The 21,745-nt window shown below is 39.5% G+C and overlaps 1 protein-coding gene across 3 annotated transcripts in view; it reads right to left on the bottom strand.

Moving 5' to 3' along the window:
* Window positions 1-245: 245 nt before the first annotated feature.
* Window positions 246-21,745, bottom strand: part of ACADSB (acyl-CoA dehydrogenase short/branched chain) — a 41,781-nt gene continuing 20,281 nt past the window's right edge. The window contains exons 2-11 of one of the 3 annotated variants that reach the window (XM_025395986.1): window positions 21,308-21,467; window positions 17,951-18,051; window positions 15,092-15,298; window positions 14,386-14,556; window positions 12,223-12,348; window positions 10,908-11,000; window positions 8,071-8,160; window positions 4,200-4,337; window positions 2,225-2,324; window positions 246-1,696 (exon numbers count right to left, since the gene is read on the bottom strand). In XM_025395986.1, the coding sequence (XP_025251771.1) occupies window positions 1,626-1,696; window positions 2,225-2,324; window positions 4,200-4,337; window positions 8,071-8,160; window positions 10,908-11,000; window positions 12,223-12,348; window positions 14,386-14,556; window positions 15,092-15,298; window positions 17,951-18,051; window positions 21,308-21,467 (1,257 nt within the window). In that variant the 3' untranslated portion in view covers window positions 246-1,625. The remainder of the gene's footprint in view (window positions 1,697-2,224; window positions 2,325-4,199; window positions 4,338-8,070; window positions 8,161-10,907; window positions 11,001-12,222; window positions 12,349-14,385; window positions 14,557-15,091; window positions 15,299-17,950; window positions 18,052-21,307; window positions 21,468-21,745) is intronic. The other 2 variants (XM_025395989.1, XM_025395987.1) reach the window with 2 other exon arrangements.

Below are 21,745 nucleotides of genomic sequence, written 5' to 3'. Positions count from 1 at the left end.
TCACGGGAGCCGGTCTTTCCCGTGCTATTCTTGTGATAGTAAATAAGCACGAGATCTGATGGGTTTATTAGGGGTTTCCACTTTTGCTTCTTTCTCATTTTCTCTTGCTGCCGCCGTGTAAGAAGTGCTTTTCACCTCCCACCATGATTCTGAGGCCTCCCCACCCATGTGGAACTCTAAGTCCAATTAAACCTCTGTTTCTTCCTGGTCTTGGGCATGTCTTTATCAGCAGCATGAAAACAGACTAATACAACCAGGTATATATTTTATTGATTTTGCCTGTTTATAACCTGTATAGCAAAACAATAGATTCATTTTTGCCTTCCCAAATATAAAATTATTTTAATATTGAATATACTTTTTCAAACTCTACAGCCCTCTTCTTTCCCTCATTTCTTATGAGATTTTGATACACTTCTTAATGGGCAAGAGATCTTTCTCTTGAGAATCACTGAACCAAAACCCAATTTCTGAATTATTATTCAGGATAAAGTGCAATAACCATGACTGAAGAAACTGTATTCAATTAAAATACAGAAATTGTCAATGGAAAAATAGTGCATGACAGAATATTCCAACACTGTATTGAATATTTTCTGATTATTCAATCAAATTACTTAAACCTTATACTTGAAAATTAATGCACATTGGTTTTTAAAATGACCTATCGAAACCACCATGAAATGTATCTTTTATACAGGTTAATTATAGTAACAAATCACATTGCTTTACATTGTTAAAATAATATTTTCTTCAATTATATGACCTACAAAATTATACCCTTATTTTCCACTGATTCTCATATTTAAAACCAGAATTTTTAGATTTTTCTAAATAAATTTTCATGAGTTTTGACCTCACTTGCAACTTAGAGTTGAATCTATAAAGTACTGGATAAAAATTGCCTACTACATAACAAATATTCCTCTGATGCCACAAGATTAAGGAGTACAAAGTAACTATTTCTATAAGTAATGTTGTACTTCAGATATCTTTATTTTTCAAAATGATGGGATGAAATTTCTGTATACTCTGAAACTAGAATGATAATACAAATATCCGGCAAAGCACGGTGGCTCATCCCTGTAATCCCAGCACTTTGGGAGGCCAAAGTGGGCGATTCCTTGAAGCCAGGAGTTCGAGACCAGCCTGGGCAATACGGCAAAACCCCATCTCTACTAAAAACACAAAAATTAGTGACACATGGTGGTGCACACCTGTAGTTCCAGCTACCTGGGAGGATGAGGCATGAGAATCACTGGAACCCAGGAGGTCGAGGTTGCAGTGAGCTGAGATCATGCCACTGCACTCTTGCCTGGGTGACAGAGTGAGACTCCGTCTCAAATTAAAAAATATATATATGTATAGAGCTTTAAAAACAGTTTTGGGAAAAAATACAGGTGCTTATTTCCCAAGTTTAAAAGTGGATCTCCTGTGCCTAAGTTAAACAGCCTGAAAAGAGAAAACCAAAAAGGCCAACCCCCAGGACCCTGACTAAGGGCTTCAGTAAAATATTTGAATGCTGTGGAAGTTTATTCCCATGCAAGGCACTTACTCCTAACAAGACACAACAGTTTAAAATTTTACAGCAGTGACACCAGGGAGGGGTCCCACTCCTACAGACGTCAGTATTCTGCATCGATATGCTTTGCAATGGTGTTCAACTGGATGTTGGAAGCTCCTTCATATATCGTACCTTAAGCAAAAGGAAGCAGAAGGAACAATGAGGAGTTGGCACACAGTTAAGACAAGAAATAGCTCTATAAACATCACCTCTGCGCTTGCTATAAAACAGTTACTAGTCACATCACTTGATGTCCCCTGAATATAGTACTATTTCACAGAGTAATTTTGACTAAGAGATGACAATTTTCCATTTGGTTTTTTGATGTCCAGGATCAGGATTAAACTGACTAAAGTTTAATCAAAAGTTGAAGATTTTGATTCTTCAACAATTGATGCATAAGCTCAGACTGTTACTTGTGGCAGTTTTACTAAATAACCTGTTGAGACATTTAAAAAGGCAATTTGATATCTAAAAAAAAAACAGAACAATTTTTTTTGAAGGGCAAGGTAAGAAAAAAAATCCAGCCACATAAAGAGAGCCAATAAACGTATACTGAAGAAATTAAAATTGCCTTTGCCTAGGATAAAATTGACAAATAAAGCAGCCAAAATACCTACAGAGGCAAATAAAACAAAATAAAAATAAATATCTATTTACCAATCTTTGCATCTCGGAAGTATTTCTCCACAGGGTAATCTTTGGTGTAGCCTACTCCCCCCATCCACTCGATACATTTACTGGTTGTTTGTCCTGCAATCTACCAAAAGCAAGTGCAATTACACACTGAAATCACATAACTTCTACACAATAAACACTTCTGGATAACATTTTCAGCAACATGGATTCACTGTTAGTGGCATTGGAAGGACTGAAGTTATCTTTTAAACTAGCACTGTCTCTTCAGTCCCATTCTCCATACCATTTCACTAAATCCCCATTTTCTTAAGAAATTAGAGCATTGTTCACGTGAATCTGCCTGCTGAGGGATATCATTTATTCAGGAAATGTTTACTAGGGGCCTAACGGATGAGCTAGGGGACATTTCAAGCTGAGGACCAACATGTGGAAAGCCTCCAAGGGGAGAATGAACTCTTCAATTTCCAGCCCCTGAGACAGCCAGTGGGCTGGGACTGGGATGAAGTGTGAAAAGAGAATGGAGGAGCGAGAGACCCTGCAGAATGGCCCCTCAAGGACGTTCACATCCTATCCCTCAGAGCTGTGAATATGCTGCCTTCCATGGCAATAGGGACTCTGCAGATGTGGGTAGGGACATGAGGTGGAGAGATTACCCTGAATTATCTGGGTGGCTGTAATATAATCATAGGAGTCCTTATAAGGAAAAGGAGGAGGCAGGAGAGTTAGTCATGGAAGGTGACATGACCACGGAGGCAGGAAGCAGAGTCAGAGAGAGATCTGAACACGCCACATTGTTGGCTTTGAAGATGGAGGAAGGGGTTACAAGTCAAGGAATGTCAGCAGCCCCTAGAAGCTGGAAACAACTGTCCCCTAGAACCGCAGAAAGGCAGCCCCTGTATTCCAGTGAGACCCATTTCATATTTCTGACCTCTAGAAGTGAGCGAAAATGAAATTGTGTTGTTTTAGGTCCCTGACTTTTTGGTAATTTGTTATAGCAGCAATTGAAATCTAGTACGGATAGAGTTCCATTTGTTGTGAGAAGCCACTGAAGGGTTTCAAGCAGGAAGGTGACATGGCCTCGCTGCCACTTTGAAAAACGAGAGAGGCTGGATGGGAGGAAGCACCAGGGACCAGGAGAGCAGCAAGGTGACTGCAGTACAGAGGTGGCAGTGGAGAGGGAGACAAATACACCATTCAAGGAATCTTTTGGGGGTAGAATTCATCTGGGGGGTAGAATTCACAAGAGATGATGCTGGACTTAATGTGTGGGGTGTGGGAAAGCAGGGAGTCAAGATGACGCTCAGGTTCTGATGGTAAAGCAGAAGTTGGACATGTTAGTCTGGAATTCAGAAAGAAGTTGAGGCAGGAGATTTAAATTTATGGGCTGGAGAGGTTAAATGAGAATTTAAAGCCATGGAATGAGTAAGATACCGCTGAGGCTGCGAAACAGCTGCCCAGTGATTTGGCTAAATTCTCTAGCCACAGTCTAATGTGTTAGCTATAGAAAGCCAACGTATGAGTACAAAGTTTTAGACAATCTTTTCTTGGTGTTTTAAATCTGATTTGTTCATATGATGGACCCATCATCTTCCACGGCATTCACTTTGCCTGAACTTGACACCATAGGCAGGACACCCTCATTCAGGGGAGGCTCAGCCATAGATTTGAGATGGGTGGTCTATCTGAGCTGGGCTACTCACGAAACATTGAGACCTCACAGAACTGAAGGTTTTCCTATGGCAGTTTGAGATGGGTGGTCTAGCTGAGCTGGGCTACTCAACGAATCATTGAGACCTCACAGAATTCAAGTGTTTTCCTATGGCAGTTTTCCTTTTTTGCTTTTCTATTATAAGAAATAAGAGGCCATGTTATCTTAACTTGAAAAACAACCAAAGTACAATCAACAATCCCAAGAGAAAATGTTAATAAGTCTATATCTGGAAAAAAAAAAAGAAGGCTAAATTACTTTTTCTTTTCCTTTTTTTTTTTTTCTTACCTCTGATGCATAGTATTTGGCCATTGATGCTTCTTTTATGAATGGCTTTCCAGCTTCTAAAAGCCTAGCAGCGTTGTATGTTAGTAATCTTGCAGCTTCCAGCTGGGTGGCCATGTGAGCCACTTGGTGTTGGAGGCCCTGTAACAGTCAGGCCCAAGTTAGAGAATTATGATTTTAAAAAAGCACCTCAACCTGAAAGTCCTGCCTAGATACACAACACTGACAGACTCAAAATATACCCCAAAGGAAATTCACATTCATGTCTTTTAAACACTTTAAAATTTGTAATCTAAAATGAAATGTGACATTATAAGTAACGTTAAATCCTCTTTTCCTAGAAAAACTTCAAATTCTTCATGATTATCAAGATTTAAATAGTAAAGTATCATAAAGTTAGGTTTAAACACTTGACTGTTACATTTAATAATTATTTCAACTCTCTTTTGATCAAAATTGAGCTTAAATTAAATCCTGGCACAGCAAAACTTTGAATATATTCTTTATTTGCTTGAATTAAGAAAATTTTGATTTTGCATATGGCTTCCAGGCATTAAAAGATGTTAGCTACAAAGCAATGAAGAATATATGAAGCACCAATTACTACCACTCTGAAATTTTAGAGGGTGATTAGGTCCACACTAAATGTTTGCCAATGAAAGAAACAACAGTTAACTTAGTGAGCCAGAATACAAACATTAACATTTGTAAACAATTTCCTGGAAATAACAGGCACAGATGTTTATTACAAACTGAAATGTTTCTCATGCCTAACCTATCCATCCACCCAGATAGTTACTGGGCACCTCTGAGATGGCAGGCACCGCCCTGAGTGTGACAGAGGCAGTGCACTGAACAGTACAGCCAGAGTTCCTTGTTCTCATGATTTATAATATATAGTCCAGCAGGGAGAACAGACAATTAAATAATTATAATAATGTGTGGTGAATATTAAGACAGTGAACCTTGATTAAAGCAATCACACACAAATCCCAGGAATGGCCTTTCCTAAACAAAAGGGAGGGACAAGCTGGAGAAAAACAGCACTGTTCGTTAATACCCTACAGATTCTTCTCTTTCTCTTCCTGAAATATGTGATACACATGACAATTTCATATGTACAAAAAAAGGCGATGTTCCATATATGTAGGCTATGAAGCATAATAGTAAGTTAAACACCCACAAACCTATGTGCAGAGTCAGTATCTTCTCCCCTGTGATTTATCTTTTCACTTTATAGCATCTTTCCAGGAAAAAAATTTACCAATCTTACCACCCATCTTATCTTTAGGATTAGTCCTTTTTGTGTCCGTTTACAAAAACCTTTCCTACTATGAGGTTATAAAAATATTCTCTGTTTTCTCCTAAAATCTTTAAAGTTTTGCTTTTAACATTATGTCTTTACATCTGACATCTATTTTCGGTGTATGGTGTGAGGTAGGAATACAGTTTCATTATTTTCTCACACAGAAGGAATATTCCCACTCAGTGATCTGTAATGCCATCTCTATCATACATCAAATCTGCATACATGCATGGGTCTATTCCGGCTTTTCTGTTTTGTTCCATCAGTGAATTTGTCTGTTTCTATACAAGTATCACTGTTCTAGGAGTTTGGCTTTTTATGTGGAACTCAGAGATTCTGATTATTTTTGCAAAATACATTCAGTTCAATTAAACCGACAGTCACCATCCATGCTGTCTATTCCATTTGCCACATTAAGTACTGAGAGAGGCAGGAAAGTGACTGAGGCATGTCTCCTGCTCTACAAGAACTCACCATTGCTGAATACTCGTTCCCTAACTACATTGTGAACACAAGGCCTAGCATGGAGAACATGCTAAATAAATTTATACTGAATAAACAATTGAAATTAATAAAGATGAATAGGCTGGTCTCTACCCTCAAGGACCATGTAGTCTCGAGGTCAGAAAGATATGAACAAATGCATGCAAAACAAACATGAGATAACGTGTTAGAAAAAACTCTACTAACTTTAATCAAAGCATTATACAGCTATAATAATGTTGCTTTTTAAGAGCAAAACGTCTTCTCCTTGATGTGCTTGTTTCACATAGCATGTCTCTATCAAAACATCTCATGTACCCCATAAATGTTTGTGGGTACCTGTGTACCCACAAAATTTTTAAAAACTAAATTAGTCTGGGCGTGGTGGCTCACGCCTTTAATCCCAGCACTTTGGGAGGCTGAAGCAGGCAGATCATAAGGTCAGGAGATCAAGACCACGGTGAAACCCCATCTCTACTAAAAATACAAAAAATTAGCCAGGCACAGTGGCAGGCGCCTGTAGTCCCAGCTACTCGGGAGGCTAAGGCAGGAGAATGGTGTGAACCCGGGAGGCGGAGCTTGCAGTGAGCCGAGATCACACCACCGCATTCCAGCCTGGGTGACACAGCGAGACTCTGTCTCAAAAAAATAAAATAAAATAAAATAAATTAATTAATTAATTTAAAAAATCTAAGTGTTCTTTTAACTACCCCTACTAGGCATCTCTAAAGATGTCATTATGATTATACCTGTTAGTATACCTGACCCCTTCCATCTATCAATCTGTCTATCTATATGCACAAGAACACAGTTTCCTGTGCATAAAGAAGATCAAAAGCCTCCCTTCAAAACAACCTTTACATCTGTCTCTTTCACTGCAATCTTTGTGGTAGCTGGTGCTGAGAAAGTACTCTAGTATAATAAAAATTCGACTAGAGGCCAAGACCAAAAAATACCTCTACTTTTGGCACCATATTAGCTTTATGACCTTGGGAACTCAGCTTCCATGTGCTTTGGGTTCCTAGGCATAAGATGGGAATGACAGCATGGGCTGTGGTAGGCACTGGCCGGGCCTGCCATGCTCAGTCCTTCTGGGTCTTGAAATGACTGTGCATGTCCACAGCCTCGTATCTCTACACATGTGCAACCTGAGTGTGCTCATAGGAGGCCTAGTCATTATTATAAACCTGAAGACAATGCAATGTGACAGCTAGCGGTGCAATCAGAAATTGTACTTGGAGCCTAGAGCTGCTTAAGGGAGGTTTTGCAACCATGTAAAGTAATTATTCTGGAATTTTAGGTGACATGCCTTCAGGTTGCCTAAAAGGTTTGGTAAGCTGCCATTCCAGGCTGCTCCCACCCTGGCAAGACCTCAGGGAGGGCAGGGAGAATACCACTGCCACCAAGGAATCCCCAGGTTGCCTGGGGAACTCTGAGAAGCCACGGCACTGGACCAAACCAGTATTACCCAAGTGCTTGACTGAGAGCACCTCATTTGTATTTAATGCAGCAAACTGTGTCTTCCATGAGACGTAGGTGTCAAAGTACAGTCCTCTGAGGATTACCATATGGTTCTGGTCTGAATGGGGGCCCATAACAAGTGTTACCATTTACTGAGCACTTGTTATACCCATGCAATGTGTGAAACACTTTACACATACCTCATTTAAAACTGGGTAAGTAAGTAGTTTTATCGTTATTTTATAGATGAGGCAGTTTAAGACTAGAATGAGGTCACTTGCCTAAGGCCTAAAGCTAGTAAGTGAAAGAACCAGGATTTGAATCCAGGAAGTCTGACTCCAGACCCCCTGCCCTGAGCTTCTGAAACAGTGAGGAGACAGCTTCATAGTGCTTACCAGGATATCCTGAATCACACCACAGCCTGGCCTCAAGGACTACTCCTCTGCCCTTGGCAAAGATCAAGGTATTCACAAGTACACTCCCTGAGACCTATTCCTTCCTCCCCTACCCATCTCCCATTAAAATCCCCCTGAGGGGATTCCCTCAATGGCTTTCAACACAGCCCTTCATTAACAGGAAGCTGGGGAAGTCCAGCACAGCAGAAAGACCTTAATAATTATACACCTGAAAATCAAACAGTCGTTTGCCAAATTGCATCCTTTCTTTAATATATGGAATTGTATAGTCAAAACATCCTTGTGCCAGTCCCAGCATCTGTTAATAGATAAAAAAAGAAAGAAAAAGATCAGAATTTCTTACTTTGTTACAAGTTTAATTATTCAAGTTGTGAATTCCTTCTAAACATAAATGGAATGATTGGGGTAGGGGAAGAACTGGAGATGCTGAGGTGGTGAGGTGTGTGTTCATAACACATCTTCGCCCACTGCATTTGTAGAACTGAACTTCCAATAATTGGGAGAAAAGTCTGAGTGATTTCATGTGAATATGAGCATATTTAATTCTAGCAGAGGTAAATCTCCCAGCAAGGCTGTGTTCACACAACCTTTTCAGGTTAAGATTACTTTTTAGGAATCTTCTTTAAGCTTTGATTCTCCAGGTATAAAATGAGCCATACAAGTTTTGCTCAGAACTGGCCTTAAAGACTGTAGAGGAACTCCCTCCAGTTCTTCTAGAAGTGAAATGTGGAAAATCACGTCTTAACTTTGTACCTTCCCGTCTATTTTGTATATGATTAGGATTAATGAGAGCTTCAATGGGAAGGACATTAGAACATAAGAGAGCAGTGGTTCTGAACCCGAGCTGCACCACAGAATCATTTGGGGAACCTGATTTAAAACAATACTGACACCCAGGCCTAATGACTGGATCCAAATCTTGGGAGTAGAGTAGGTGGAGGAGTGTGACCTAAAGCTCAACTTTATAAAACTCCTTAGTGACTTAATATACAGCTAGGGTTGAAAGCAATGCATAGAAAGCATCTAGTAAAAAACATTAATTTACACAGGACATGGTGACAATTTTAGTTGAACTGTCTCACTGCTAACCAACTTTGATATCTATTATATGATTCAAGCTTAGAAATGGTTTCTAAGTGTCAACATTAGGTAGCCATTAAATCACTATCTAATTATGTCAAATTATGGTTTTAGAAAATCAATGTAAAAGCTTTTGGGGGAAATGCCCAGCAAACTTATCAATTTATTTCATTAGTATTCATTCACATTTTCTTTTAGTCTTTTATTTTGAACTCCCTAGAAAACAGAATAATATGTTAAAAATTAAAGGCACAAGAAAACCACAAACCCCAAATTCACATGACGCAGCAGACTCACTGCACTCTTGGCTGTGAGATAAGATGATGTCACTATACCCTTACAGCTAAAATTTGTACATAAATAATACCCTATATTGAAATGAAGACTGAAATGATCAGTTATCCATCAAAATGGGCTTTTCTACCTTAGTAAAATGTTTCTACTACAAACACTGAAAAACTGAATTCTCTTTGCCTGCAAGGTTTCGAGGACAGATGCCTTCAGTTCACTGTTACACTCCATGTGCCTCTTCTTCTCAAAGGTATCCACTGACATAGTAACTACCTGACCTTAACTTTTAATTAGGTTATTAGATAACTTGGAGTAATTAGACTGAAGCCCAGGCCGTGTATTTTATTGCCAGAACATCTATATTATTTATATGTGTGAAAAAAATGAGATCTAGTATTGTAGTTTTTAATGTCATCTCTAACTAAGTTGAATCACAGAAAAACTTTTAAGAGAACTGATAAAACAATATTCTTTAGTGACGCACTGTCTAGCATTGTAGGAAAACTGGACTAAGTTATGGTCTAAAAATAGTTAGCAAAGTAACAGCAGCAGAAAAAAATCTAGAGTAATAATCTAATATTTATTCCAATAGCTAATATATATGTAACATCTTCAAAATTGAAAAGCTCTAAGTTATTGAGTTTTGTATAATCACTGATTTAAAATATACTCTACAAAGGCCGGGTGCAGTGGCTCACACCTGCAATCCTAGCACTTTGGGAGGCAGAGGCAGGCGGATCACGAGGTCAGGAGATCGAGGCCATCCTGGCTAACACGATGAAACCCCATCTCTACTAAAAATACAAAAAATTAGCTGGGCCTGGTGGCGGGCACCTGTAGTCCCAGCTACTCCGGAGGCTGAGGCAGGAGAATGGCGTGAGCCCGGGAGGCAGAGCTTGCAGTGAGCCGAGATCATGCCACTGCATTCCAGCCTGGGCAACAGAGCGAGACTCAGTCTCAAAAAAAAAAAAAAATTATATATATATATGTGTGTGTATATATATACACACACAGACACACACTCTACAAAAATGACACAATCTATAGTTAAGCCAAAGACCTTATAAATTTTGTTAATCTGGAAAATAACTAATATCACTTAATAGAAAAACACAATATGCATTATAAAAGCCAAATTTGGTAAAAAAATTTTTGAATAGTTCTCATTTTATATATCTACTTAACTGTGGCTATTTTATTTCATGTGCCGCCAAAAAAATTGCCCAGTTTTCACATGCAAAACAGTAAGCAACAAATCTTTTATTAACTATAGATAAGAGATCTTTACTACACAGTGAAATGAATATTATTTATCCTTAATGTAAAAAATTCCTTCCAGAATGAATTTCATGCTTCGAAAAGTAGATTTTTTTAAGTGCCATATTTAATTTACAATACATTTTAAAAGTTATTGGTTCAGGTATTAGATAATACTTTAATGTTCTCAAAGCAGAAACACTGTTACCACCAGGCCATTGTTTGGTTCTACAGACACTGACATAATTGACCAAAAGGGAATTTGAAAGAAATAATCAGAAGCCATTCTATCCCTCATGTAAGGGAACAATGCCATCTTGTGTCCACAAGCTTCCAAATTTTCACTGGTCTCATTGCATTTTTTTCTTTTCACATTTTAATTGACTCGCATCACAGAAGAGTTTACATTGGACTTACCTGCGCAGCAATTCCTATTCTACCTTCATTAAGACTCCCTATGGCATACTTATAGCCATGCCCAACTTGTCCCAAGATATTGGCTTCTGGAACCTGAAAATACAAATGTGCACTTATTTCTCAGTTTCATTTTACACGATTCATTTTGATTATGTATTTGTAAGTAGGCATAGCCTCCCAATTCGTGTGCTAGCCGTCTCACAGAACTTGCCGGCATCTGTGTCTCCCTCTACACTGTTTTTCCACAGCTCTCTGAGGAAAAGAACTCAAGTTCATGCTGTTCATGACTGCATCCTCCAGAGCCTTGCACAGGTATTGAATGGATGAGTGAATCTAGAGTAACGGAATCTCATAGAATTCATCAATAACATAAATTAATACTCCCCCCCAATTCTTATCTGTAGGCTACAGTGTAAGATAACAGATTAGGAACTACAAAAATCTGCAAATACTTGCAAAAACAAGTGTAGTAAGCCTTTCTGCTGTTGAGACCATTCATCCTCATAAAAATCAACTGTGGGGCGTGTGTGTGTGCGCGTGTGTACACAGGTGTATGCACAAGAAAGAGAAAGAGGAAGAGAGAAGAAACAGACGAAAATGCTTATTCACAGTCCAAAAAAAACACAAAGAATTAGGAATAATAAAAAACTATACTTAGTTTTACAACATGGGTAGTTGGGGGAGTGAGCAGGGAAGAATGGAGAAAGAAATGGGAAAGTAAGAATGAGGAAAACAGTTGGGGTGAAGTAGTGAAGCCCGAATGACATCTGTAAAGACATCCTCCCCCTCGCTCCCCACAGCCATGCAAAAAAAGATTAGGCTCTGTGATGAGTGGTGGAAAAGCCGACACCACCCGCCCCACCTACAGAGAGTTCTACAGCACCAGCACTAACATCTGCGATCTGCTGTTGCTCACGTTTAATAGCCTGGCTGTTTGCGCTCTCACTGAACAACACCCCCATCTTGTGGCCTTTAGTGCACTGACACCAGACTTCCTTCTCTGCAGCCCCGTTTGGTTCACAAGTCTCAAGCTCATCAAGTACACATGGTCAGAGTACGTAAGTTATGAAACATAAATGGGATGAATTCTTGACACTTGCTTCCCAGGACAGCTTCTGGGCAGAAAGGTTTCCACTTTTGTGAAAAGTACATTTGTCTGGTCATGACTAAAGAGCACTGTTCAGGGTTTTACAACATACTCTCCTGCGTGTGCTTATAGCCACTTAATATTTTGACACCTGCTTGCACACCTCCTGTGGTTCCACGCAAGGCTTATTTCATATCAGTCTTTTACTGATTAGTCTAAGACACCCACCTTGACATTTTCGAATGTTAATGGGCAGGTGGAAGAAGCTCTGAGCCCCAGTTTGTTTTCAGGTTTCCCGATATGAAGGCCTGGAGTATCACGATCTACTAAGAAGGTGGTAATTCCCTTATATCCCTAAAAAGAAGATTTAAAACGCTATTACCACTTGGATTTATAAAATGCCTTGTTTCTAAAGAGTTTAAGTAAAAAGAAAACTACGAATGGACTTTAGTAATAAGTACTAACGGACTCAGAATTGCAACATGGGCATTATGAAACGAGGGCAACTAGAGGACATGAGATCCAAGAACCTTACCATTTCTTTCACTTTTTCAGAGGCCATTATAAATATTAAAATTATTATTACACGATTATATAATAATGAGAATGCCATGTTCTCAATTTAATTTTACTATGTAAAGTTTTAGGCCGGGCATGGTGGCTCATGCCTATAACCCCAGCACTTTGGGAGGCCAAGTTGGGCGGATCACCTGAGGTCAGGGGTTTGAGACCAGTCTGGCCAACATGGTGAAACAACGTCTCTACTAAAAATACAAAAATTAGCTGGTGGCAGGTGCCTGTCAGGAGGCTGAAGCAGGAGAATGGCTTGAACCCAGGAGGTGGAGATTGCAGTGAGCCAGGATCACAGCCTTGCACTCCAGCCTGGGCGACAGAGAAAAATTCCGTCTCAAAAAAAAAAAGAAAAAAAGTTTTAACAATTTAATTCAATTGTTACATTAGTGAAAATACTGTATTTACCGATGAAAAAACGTATTTATCATTTTGCTATATGTCTATTTTCCAACTGAATAAAGTATTCTTAAAAATAAATGTACTAAAAAAAAAAAAAAAAAAAGGCCGGGCGCAGTGGCTCAAGCCTGTAATCCCAGCACTTTGGGAGGCCGAGACGGGCGGATCACGAGGTCAGGAGATCGAGACCATCCTGGCTAACACGGTGAAACCCCGTCTCTACTAAAAATACAAAAAACTAGCCGGGCGAGGTGGCGGGCGCCTGTAGTCCCAGCTACTCGGAGGCTGAGCCAGGAGAATGGCGTGAACCTGGGAGGCGGAGCTTGCAGTGAGCCGAGATCGTGCCACTGCACTCCAGCCTGGGTGACACAGCGCGAGACTCCATCTCAAAAAAAAAAAATAAATAAAAAATAAATAAAAAAAATAAATGTACTAAATAGGTACTTAAATTCTTAAATGTACTAAATAGGTACTAAACAGAAAATTGGAAATTCAACAAAATTAAAGATTAGGGCCGGGTGCAGTGGTTCACGCCTATAATCCCAGCAATTTGGGAGGCCGAGGCAGACAGACCACCCAATGTCAGGAGTTCGAGACCAACCTGGCCAACATGGAGAAACCCTGTCTCTACAAAAAATGCAAAAATTAGCTGTGCGTGGTGGTGCGCACCTGTAGTCTCACATACTTGGGAGGCTGAGGCAGCAGAATCGCATGAACTCAGGAGGAGGAGGTTGCAGTGAGGTGAGATCACACCACTGCACTCCAGCCTGGGGGATACAGTGAGACTCCACATCAAAAAAAAAAAAAAAAAAAAAAAAAGGAAAAGAAAAAAAGATTAGCTTACTATATAACACATTAGGAGATAAGTAACAATTGGTCCTCCACAAACAGTCATCCCTCCATATCTGTGGGGGAGTGGTTCCAGGAACCCCCATGGATACCAAAATCTGACAGTGCTCAAGTACCTTACATAAAATGGTGTAATATTTGCATATAACCTGTGCACATGCTCCGGTAGACTCTAAATCATCTCTAGATTATTTGATACCTAATATAATGCATGCACATCACTTTATTCACATGAATTCAACATGGTACTTGGCACAAAGCAAATTCAAGTTTTACTTTTTGGAAGTTTGCAGAATTTTTTTTTTTTTTTTTTTTACCAAATATTTTCAATCTGGAGTTGGCTGAATCCATGGATATGGTGGGCCAACTCTAATTAATAATTTTGTCAACAATATTTACTTTAGGAGATTAATAAATAAAGCAAAAAAAGGTCAGCTCAAGTCTGACATTTTCAGTACTGAGAAGACTAAAGAGTTAAGATGAAGTCATAAAAAGGAAACAGAAGGAGGAAAAGATAAAGAAAGAGAAAAGAAGGGGTTTGGAAAAAGAAAGAAATTTCGTTTTCAAACTTACAATGGTAGGGTCTACATTCGCCATCACCAGAAAGAGCCCCGCGTACTCAGCACTGCTGATCCACATCTTTGATCCATTGAGGACATAATAATCTCCCTCTTTATCAGCTCTGGTTTTCAAAGCAAATGAGTCACTACCTGCTCCAGCCTCTGAGAGGCAGAAACTTCCTACCTACATATGGGATAAAAAAATGTCCAAATTAATAACTGTATTTATACTCTGTATAACAAATGCTTATGGAAAAATGGACATTTGTAAATCAAATCTTTAGCTGCTTTTTAAAAAAGCCTATATTTATGAAAATAGCAATGGTGTTCTGAAAGTATTATTTTCCAAAAATATACCCTATTTGTCCAAGACAAACTTAAAGACTTACGAACACATACTCATTGAAATTGATTTTAATAATCACAGTAGAAACACATCACAATGTAAATGAAACCATCAACAAATGTATTAGAAAATATAATTAGGACAAAAAGAAATAATTTTATTATTTGATGATTATTTTCTAAATTTCCAAGTGGCAAATAAGAGGTAGAGTGTACTTTTCCAGCAGCATTAATTTATTGAGCATTGCTTGAATTAATGATACTGCATTGTGGTCTTGGATAGTAAGGTCAACATTGCAGCTACTTTTTTCCTGAAAATATTGTAAACTTACTAAAGATTAGATCCATTAGATCAACAATTTATCTCAACTCACTTTTTCTGTAGTGAGCTGAGGCAAATAGGTGGCCTTTTGTTCTTCCGTTCCATGTTTTCTAATCAGTGTGTTAATGAGTGTGTTCTGGATCTCACAAAAGACAGCCACAGATGCATCAACTTTGGCTAATTCCTCTATCACGATCACAGTGGATAAAAATGAAGCTCCTGTACCTCCATATTTTGGGTCAACTTCAATACCCATCAACTAAAGAAAAAACAAGGCAACATAGATTAAGAAAGCTATTTTTATATGGGGAAATTTCTTGCAAGAACAAGTTAAAAAATCAAATGTAACCATATTTGCTTTTTTTTTTTTTTTTTGGAGACAGAGTCTTGCTCTGTCTCCCAGGCTGGAGTGCAGTGGTGCGATCTCAGCTCACTGCAATCTCCACCTCCCGGGTTCAAGTGATTCTCGTGCCTCAGCCTCCCAAGTCACTGGGATTACAGGTGCCTACCATCATGCCCAGCTAATTTTATTATTATTATTATTATTTTTAGGAGAGATGGGTTTCACCGTGTTGGCCAGTCTGGTCTCGAACCCCCGACCTCAGGTGATCCACCTGCCTCAACCTCTCAAAGTGCTGGGATTACAGGTGTGAGCCACTGCGCCTGGCCACCATATTTATTCTTAATTTTAAAATTTTGTATGTATATTTTATTTTAATTTGGTATGGTAATTTTTCCATAGGTAACAAAAAAACCTGTAACAGAAACTGTATATTTGAAAAGGATAAAATTATATTCCATCATTTGCTTCCTTTTGGGATTCAAAAAATAATGTGAGGTAAAATGCTTTAAAGTATAGCTTAATGGAATGAGAAAATATCTTATATAAAAATGCTTAGATGACCTTTCTTGCTAAGAACTGTTGTTGCCTGCTTAAAGAAGGTAGGTGGGGTTTTGGTTTTTCAACATGCCCTACTCACCTTATGCTGATTTCAATGTAATAAGGAAACAGAAGAAAATAGCCTACTCCTCAATGGGAATGTCTACGGTTTCATTCGGCAAAGTTTCTTCCAGTCAGGCTCTTTCACCTTGACTTTTTCGACAAGTTAATAATTGAATGACCATTCCTTTTATGCCACCTCAAAAGTTCAGGATGGTTAGCAGAGGTGGTGGTGTTTGCTAGAGTCACACTAGCCAAAGAATGGGTCTGTAAACATGACCAGTGCCAGCCAAGCCTTTCCAACAACCCCGTTCCGTCACTACTGAGGCTCACATAGTACTCTCAATTTCACAAAGAGAATGTGTGCCTGTGTAATTCAAAGCCCACCGCTGTTAATAGAAGGATAATTCTCTTAGTCTCTCTCTAGACATTCCTGGAGTCACACTATGCTGCAGTCAGGGCTGTGGCTCTTACATTTTGGGCTACAACAGGAAAACAACCAGAAATGGGAGTGACTGAATGGTGATAAAACCAGAAATGAGGAAGAACGGAAGGATCTGGGTTTGCCTGAGGACTGAGTAGGGCACTCTGGCTACCTCATTACAATGTCTTGAGCAGATGCCAGAGACATTGCTTCTCTAAAAAAGTCACTAATCTCTCCCAAAGTGGAAATATTGTTTTTGCAAGCCATTATGCCAAAAAACCATGACAATGGGAGTAAGGAGGCAGGTGAGGCTGCATCTGCGCAGCAGCGGTTTGTGGAGATGAGTAGCAGGGTGCAGGCAATGCATCACTCTGCAGACAGCCCCGCTGCAGAAACGACCAGCACAGGGGAGATCTCACGCTGTGAAACCGTGAGACTGCTTCCAGAAGCCTAGAGGGTCTGTAAGCAATAGAAATAAAACTTGGCTGAGGAATGGACTCACAGAGTCCATCTCTTCTCCACATCGGCCTCCTGTTTGACCACTATGACTCCATATAAGATTCCATTTTCCCAAGAGTTTGCGTACTAAAAGAAAGATGGAAGAATCGCTACTACACACAGTATTTAAAAAGCTGGTTGCTTTAAAACAGAAATAAATAAAACTATCTAGCTAAGTGGCAATGGTTATTTTTCAAACTGGATGGCAGACAAGATTTAGGCTAACGGCTCTGAATCGCAGCCACTTGTTCTGGGACATCTTTAGTATTAAAAATAAAAAAATAAATATTTTATACCTCTGGAGAAGTGAGAAATGATGAGTGGGTGATTTAAAAAATGTTCTTCTAGAAGCCCCTATGCTAATAGCCTCTCCCCCTATCACAGTGAGAGCAGTTTTACTTGTATCTATTTCATATGTTGTATTTCCATTAAAGAGCTATGTGACTTGGAAAGATGGGAATCTGTTGCCTGGTTAATGTGGAATTCATGTATCACCTCTGCTTCTAAGTGTATCACTTATATAGAGATTCAGGTAGAATATAAACTATGCTATGAAGTGTTACTATCTAAAGTAGGGTTTCTTCACGGTGGCATTGGGTTGGATAATTCTTTGTTGTGGCAGTTGTCCTGTGCACTACAGGATGTTGAGCAGCATGCCTTGTCTCTATTCCACTAGAGGCCAGTAGCACACCTCAGCTGTGGCAACCAAAGATGTCTCTAGACGTTGCCCAATGTCCCCTGGAGGGCAAAACTGCCCCCAGTTGAGAACCACTGGTCTAAAGATACAAATAAATTACCATCTTACTTCCAAACTTTTCCTTAAAATATATAGCATTTCCAATTAAAAATGTTAATTCCATTTTTAAAAACTTTTAAGTACATAAATATTAAGTAGGATTTCAACCAAAAAAAGAAAACAGATAATTTTGACTAGGAAATGAAGGGTTCATCGTGCTATCATTACAGTCCCTAAATTTAAAAATATGCCTATATTTTAACACCAAAATGTTTTTATAAAAGCTTGAAACTGGAAGAATTATAAAATATACCCCTTGTTGAAATAATCCTTGTATTATTGATTTCTCCATTTTCGAATTTTCATCCATGGTTGAAACCAAAGGTGCAATTTGTTCCTGAGCAAATTTTTTAACTGTAGGAAAAAGAATTACTGATAAGTCTATGTTAAAGTTACAGTCACATTAATAGTTTGCTGACAAAATTTTACATTTTAACTAAGTTAAAATATACACAGGTACCCTTCTTATATTTTTAAAATAGAATTTATAAAGTTTTCTTTTTAACAGAGAAAGGTGTAGTTCCCCATATCCCTTTGTAACTCTTGATGACATCACAAAATAAATGATATGTGTAGATGGTGCAAAAACACAAACACAAAATGAAACATGAAAGCCATGCTCCACTCTACCCAAAGGTGACTAATTTTAAATTTATTATGTATTCTTTCTGAAAACTTTTCTTTGAAAATCATCTATACTTACCTGTACACACGCACGTTCACACATAGGAATCAGGAGATACACATTGGTGTGTGCCTTGCTTCCCTCAACTATATCTTGATGATCTTTCTATGTCAGCATATCCCATCTAACCTGGTCCTTTTCATAGCTGCGTGGTCATACAGAACAGGGTTTCTCCACCTTGGCACTATGGACATTTTGGGGCAAGTGAGTCTTTGTTGTGAGGCTGTTCTGTGCATTGCAGGATGTTGAGCAGCATCCCGGCCTCTACCCCACTAGCTGCCAGGGGCATCCCCACTTCTAAGTTGTGGCAAATCAAAAATGTCCCTAAATATTGGTAAATGTCCTCTGGGGGCGGCCTGCCCCGGTTGAAAACCACTATTTCATTTTTTAATGTTTTTAAGACTTAGATGCATTTAGAATTCATTTTGATGAAAATACCTTCTTAGGGTTACTACCAACGTAATACCAAGTCGGTAGAGAAGGCAACAGGGTTAAACTGAGAGTTCAGTGCATGCGGCTTGCTTCAGTATTCTTTTGTTTCTGCACAGGCGACTCCCATTATGTAGAATCTCTTCCCTTCCCTTGTCCAACTGGCCAACTGCACTTTGTCCTTCATGGTACAGCTCAAGCTCCACACTCTCTGAGAAGCCTTTCCTGACTGCTTCCTTAGCCCACTTCTGCCACACCTAGCAAATTCCTGGTGTTCTCTGCTTTGCTCCCCCAATACCTCCATGACATTTACCATGTTATTTTGAAACTATTTCCTTTATTTGACTGTCTTTGCCACTAGACTCTGAGTTCCTTAAAAGCAGTGATTTTTTTTCTTGCCCATCTTTATTGCTTCTGTGCTTAGACTAGGTGGGTACTAAAGAAATAAATACGACTGAAGACAGAGAATCAAGATACTCTAAGCAAATTCTTTGATTTATGTAAAACTATTTGACGACTCACCCTGTTTTTCCTTAGCCAACCCAAACTCACTTCCCTGAGACCATATCTAAAAGGTGAGGGAGCAAAGGAAAAGAAATTTACTAGCTGGGTGCAGTGGCTCACGCCTGTAATTCCAACACTCTGAGAGGCGGAGGTTGGTGGATCACCTGAGATCAGGAGTTCGAGACCAGCCTGGCCAACATGGTGAAACCCCATCTCTACTAAAAATACAAAATTAGCCAGGTGTGGTGGCACACACTTGTAACCCCAGCTACTTGGGAGGCTGAGGCAGGAGAATCGCTTGAACCCAGGAGGCAGAGGTTGCAGTGAGCCGAGATAGTGCCATTGCATTCTAGCCTGGGCAAAACAAGCAAAACTCCATTTCAAAAAATAAAAAAAGAAAAGAAATTTACTTATTGTGACAGAGTTCTAAGACAGTGCCAAGATTCCCAGCCGCTGGTGTATACATGTCCTCTCCCAGTTATTCAGACATGAATCTAAGTGCTGCTGTGAAGTTGATTTTACAGGTACAATCAAGCTCCCAAATCAGCTGACCTTAAAACAGGGAGATGACAGTTGGGGGGCCTGACCTAATCAGGCGAGCCCCCAAGAAAGATGGGGCTCTTTCTGGTCAAACACGTTTTAAGGATGAGAGAGACTTGATGCTGGGAGGGAGAGTCACTGGTTTTGAAGATGGAGGGAGCCACATGGCAAGGAATACAGAGGCCTCCAGGAGTTGGGGACAACCTCTGGCTAACAGCCAGCTGGGCAACAAGACCTCAGCCCTGCAACTGCAAAGCACTGCGTACTGATACAACCGTGGGAGCTTGGAAGGACCTTGAGCTCCAGACAAAAACACAGCCCAACTGACACACTGATGTTGACCTTCTGAGATCCTGAGCCTGGATTTGCTCCAGCTGGACTTCTGACCTACAGATTGTGAGCCACTATATGGGCGCTGTTTTAACTTGTTAAGTTTGGAGTGATTCAATACGCAGCAATAGAAAATGAATACACTTACCATCCATATTCTCTAAGAACAACATTCTGATGTTCTGCTATGGATTTTTAAATAGATCATAATTTTACACCTACACCTATACCTATAAATAAATGAATGCAAACTGCTTTAAGGTTTAGTGGTATACAACTTCTGCTTCATTCGGGCACCCTGTTTCAACCACAGGTGTTTCATAGATAAAGGTAAAATTTAAATTCCACATAAAGTATGAAAACCCACTGTCTAAGCTGGGCATGGTGGCTCACGCCTGTAATCCCAGCACTTTGGGAGGCCAAAGTGGGCAGATCACGAGGTCAGGAGATCAAGACCATCCTGGCTAACACGGTGAAACCACGTCTCTACTATTTAAAAAAAAAATACAAAAAGCTAGCCAGGCGTGGTGGCACGTGCCTGTAGTCCCAGCTACTCAGGAGCCTGAGGCAGAAGAATTGCTTGAACCTAGGAGGCAGAGGTTGCTGTGAGCCGAGATTGCGCCACTGCACTCCAGCCTGGGTGACAGAGTGAGACTCCATCTCAAAAAAACAAACAACAACAAAAAAACCCCACTATCTAAAGAAAAGTGGAATATAAATGTACTTCTAACTCTGCAAGGCTATATAAGAAACTGGTAACAAGGTGGCAAGAACTGGGGAACTACAGAACATGGGCGGGAAAGCCTTCACTTTTAACTACATAGCCTTTTATTCTGTCATTTTAATCTTGGATATGCATTGCTTTTCTTCAAAAAGAATTTATGTCAAAAAAACTACATTCACAAATTTAGATGAACATATCTTTCAATCCTGTCATATGTGACTTCATATTGTAGATCCAATTCATGACCAAATAATAAGGTAACATTTGTCCAGCTATTCAGGAGACTGAAGCAGGATAGCTTGAGCCCAGAGGTGGGGCTGCAGGGAGCCATGATTGTGCCACTGTGCTCCAGAGATCCTGTCTGGGGAGAAAAAGGTGATACTCATACATTTACTTACCTGAACTCTTAATCATCATCTCCTCATCTGTGAGTGTTTGCAGGGGAGCCAAGTGTAATCCATTATTTGTTATATCGAGTAGAGCTTCTGACTGGGAAGATTTTGAGACATGAGGAGGAATCTTCCAAGAAGACAAACAAGTTGGGAAATTTCTTCTTAGCTGTAGGAACAGCCCCCATTAAATAGGGAACATATATACACACACACACTAAAAGGTACTTGAATATCATTTTCTTTGGGAATAACTTTATAACCCATTCTTATATTTCGTCACCAAAACAAGGACACTTAACCTAGCGCATTTTAAAATTCAGTCTTTTAAACATAACACAAATTAGTTTGTTAACATGACGTGATACCTTCTTTATCCAGCAATGAGCTATTTTAAATAAACAAATTTCCTCGATAATTAACTTTTGCCAATCAAGGAGACAGAAC

This window comes from Theropithecus gelada, chromosome 9 (assembly GCF_003255815.1).
Source record: "Theropithecus gelada isolate Dixy chromosome 9, Tgel_1.0, whole genome shotgun sequence".
Taxonomy (NCBI): Eukaryota; Metazoa; Chordata; class Mammalia; order Primates; family Cercopithecidae; genus Theropithecus; species Theropithecus gelada.
The sequence above is the reverse complement of the archived record's forward strand: the minus strand, read 5'-3'. Positions and strand labels throughout refer to the sequence as shown.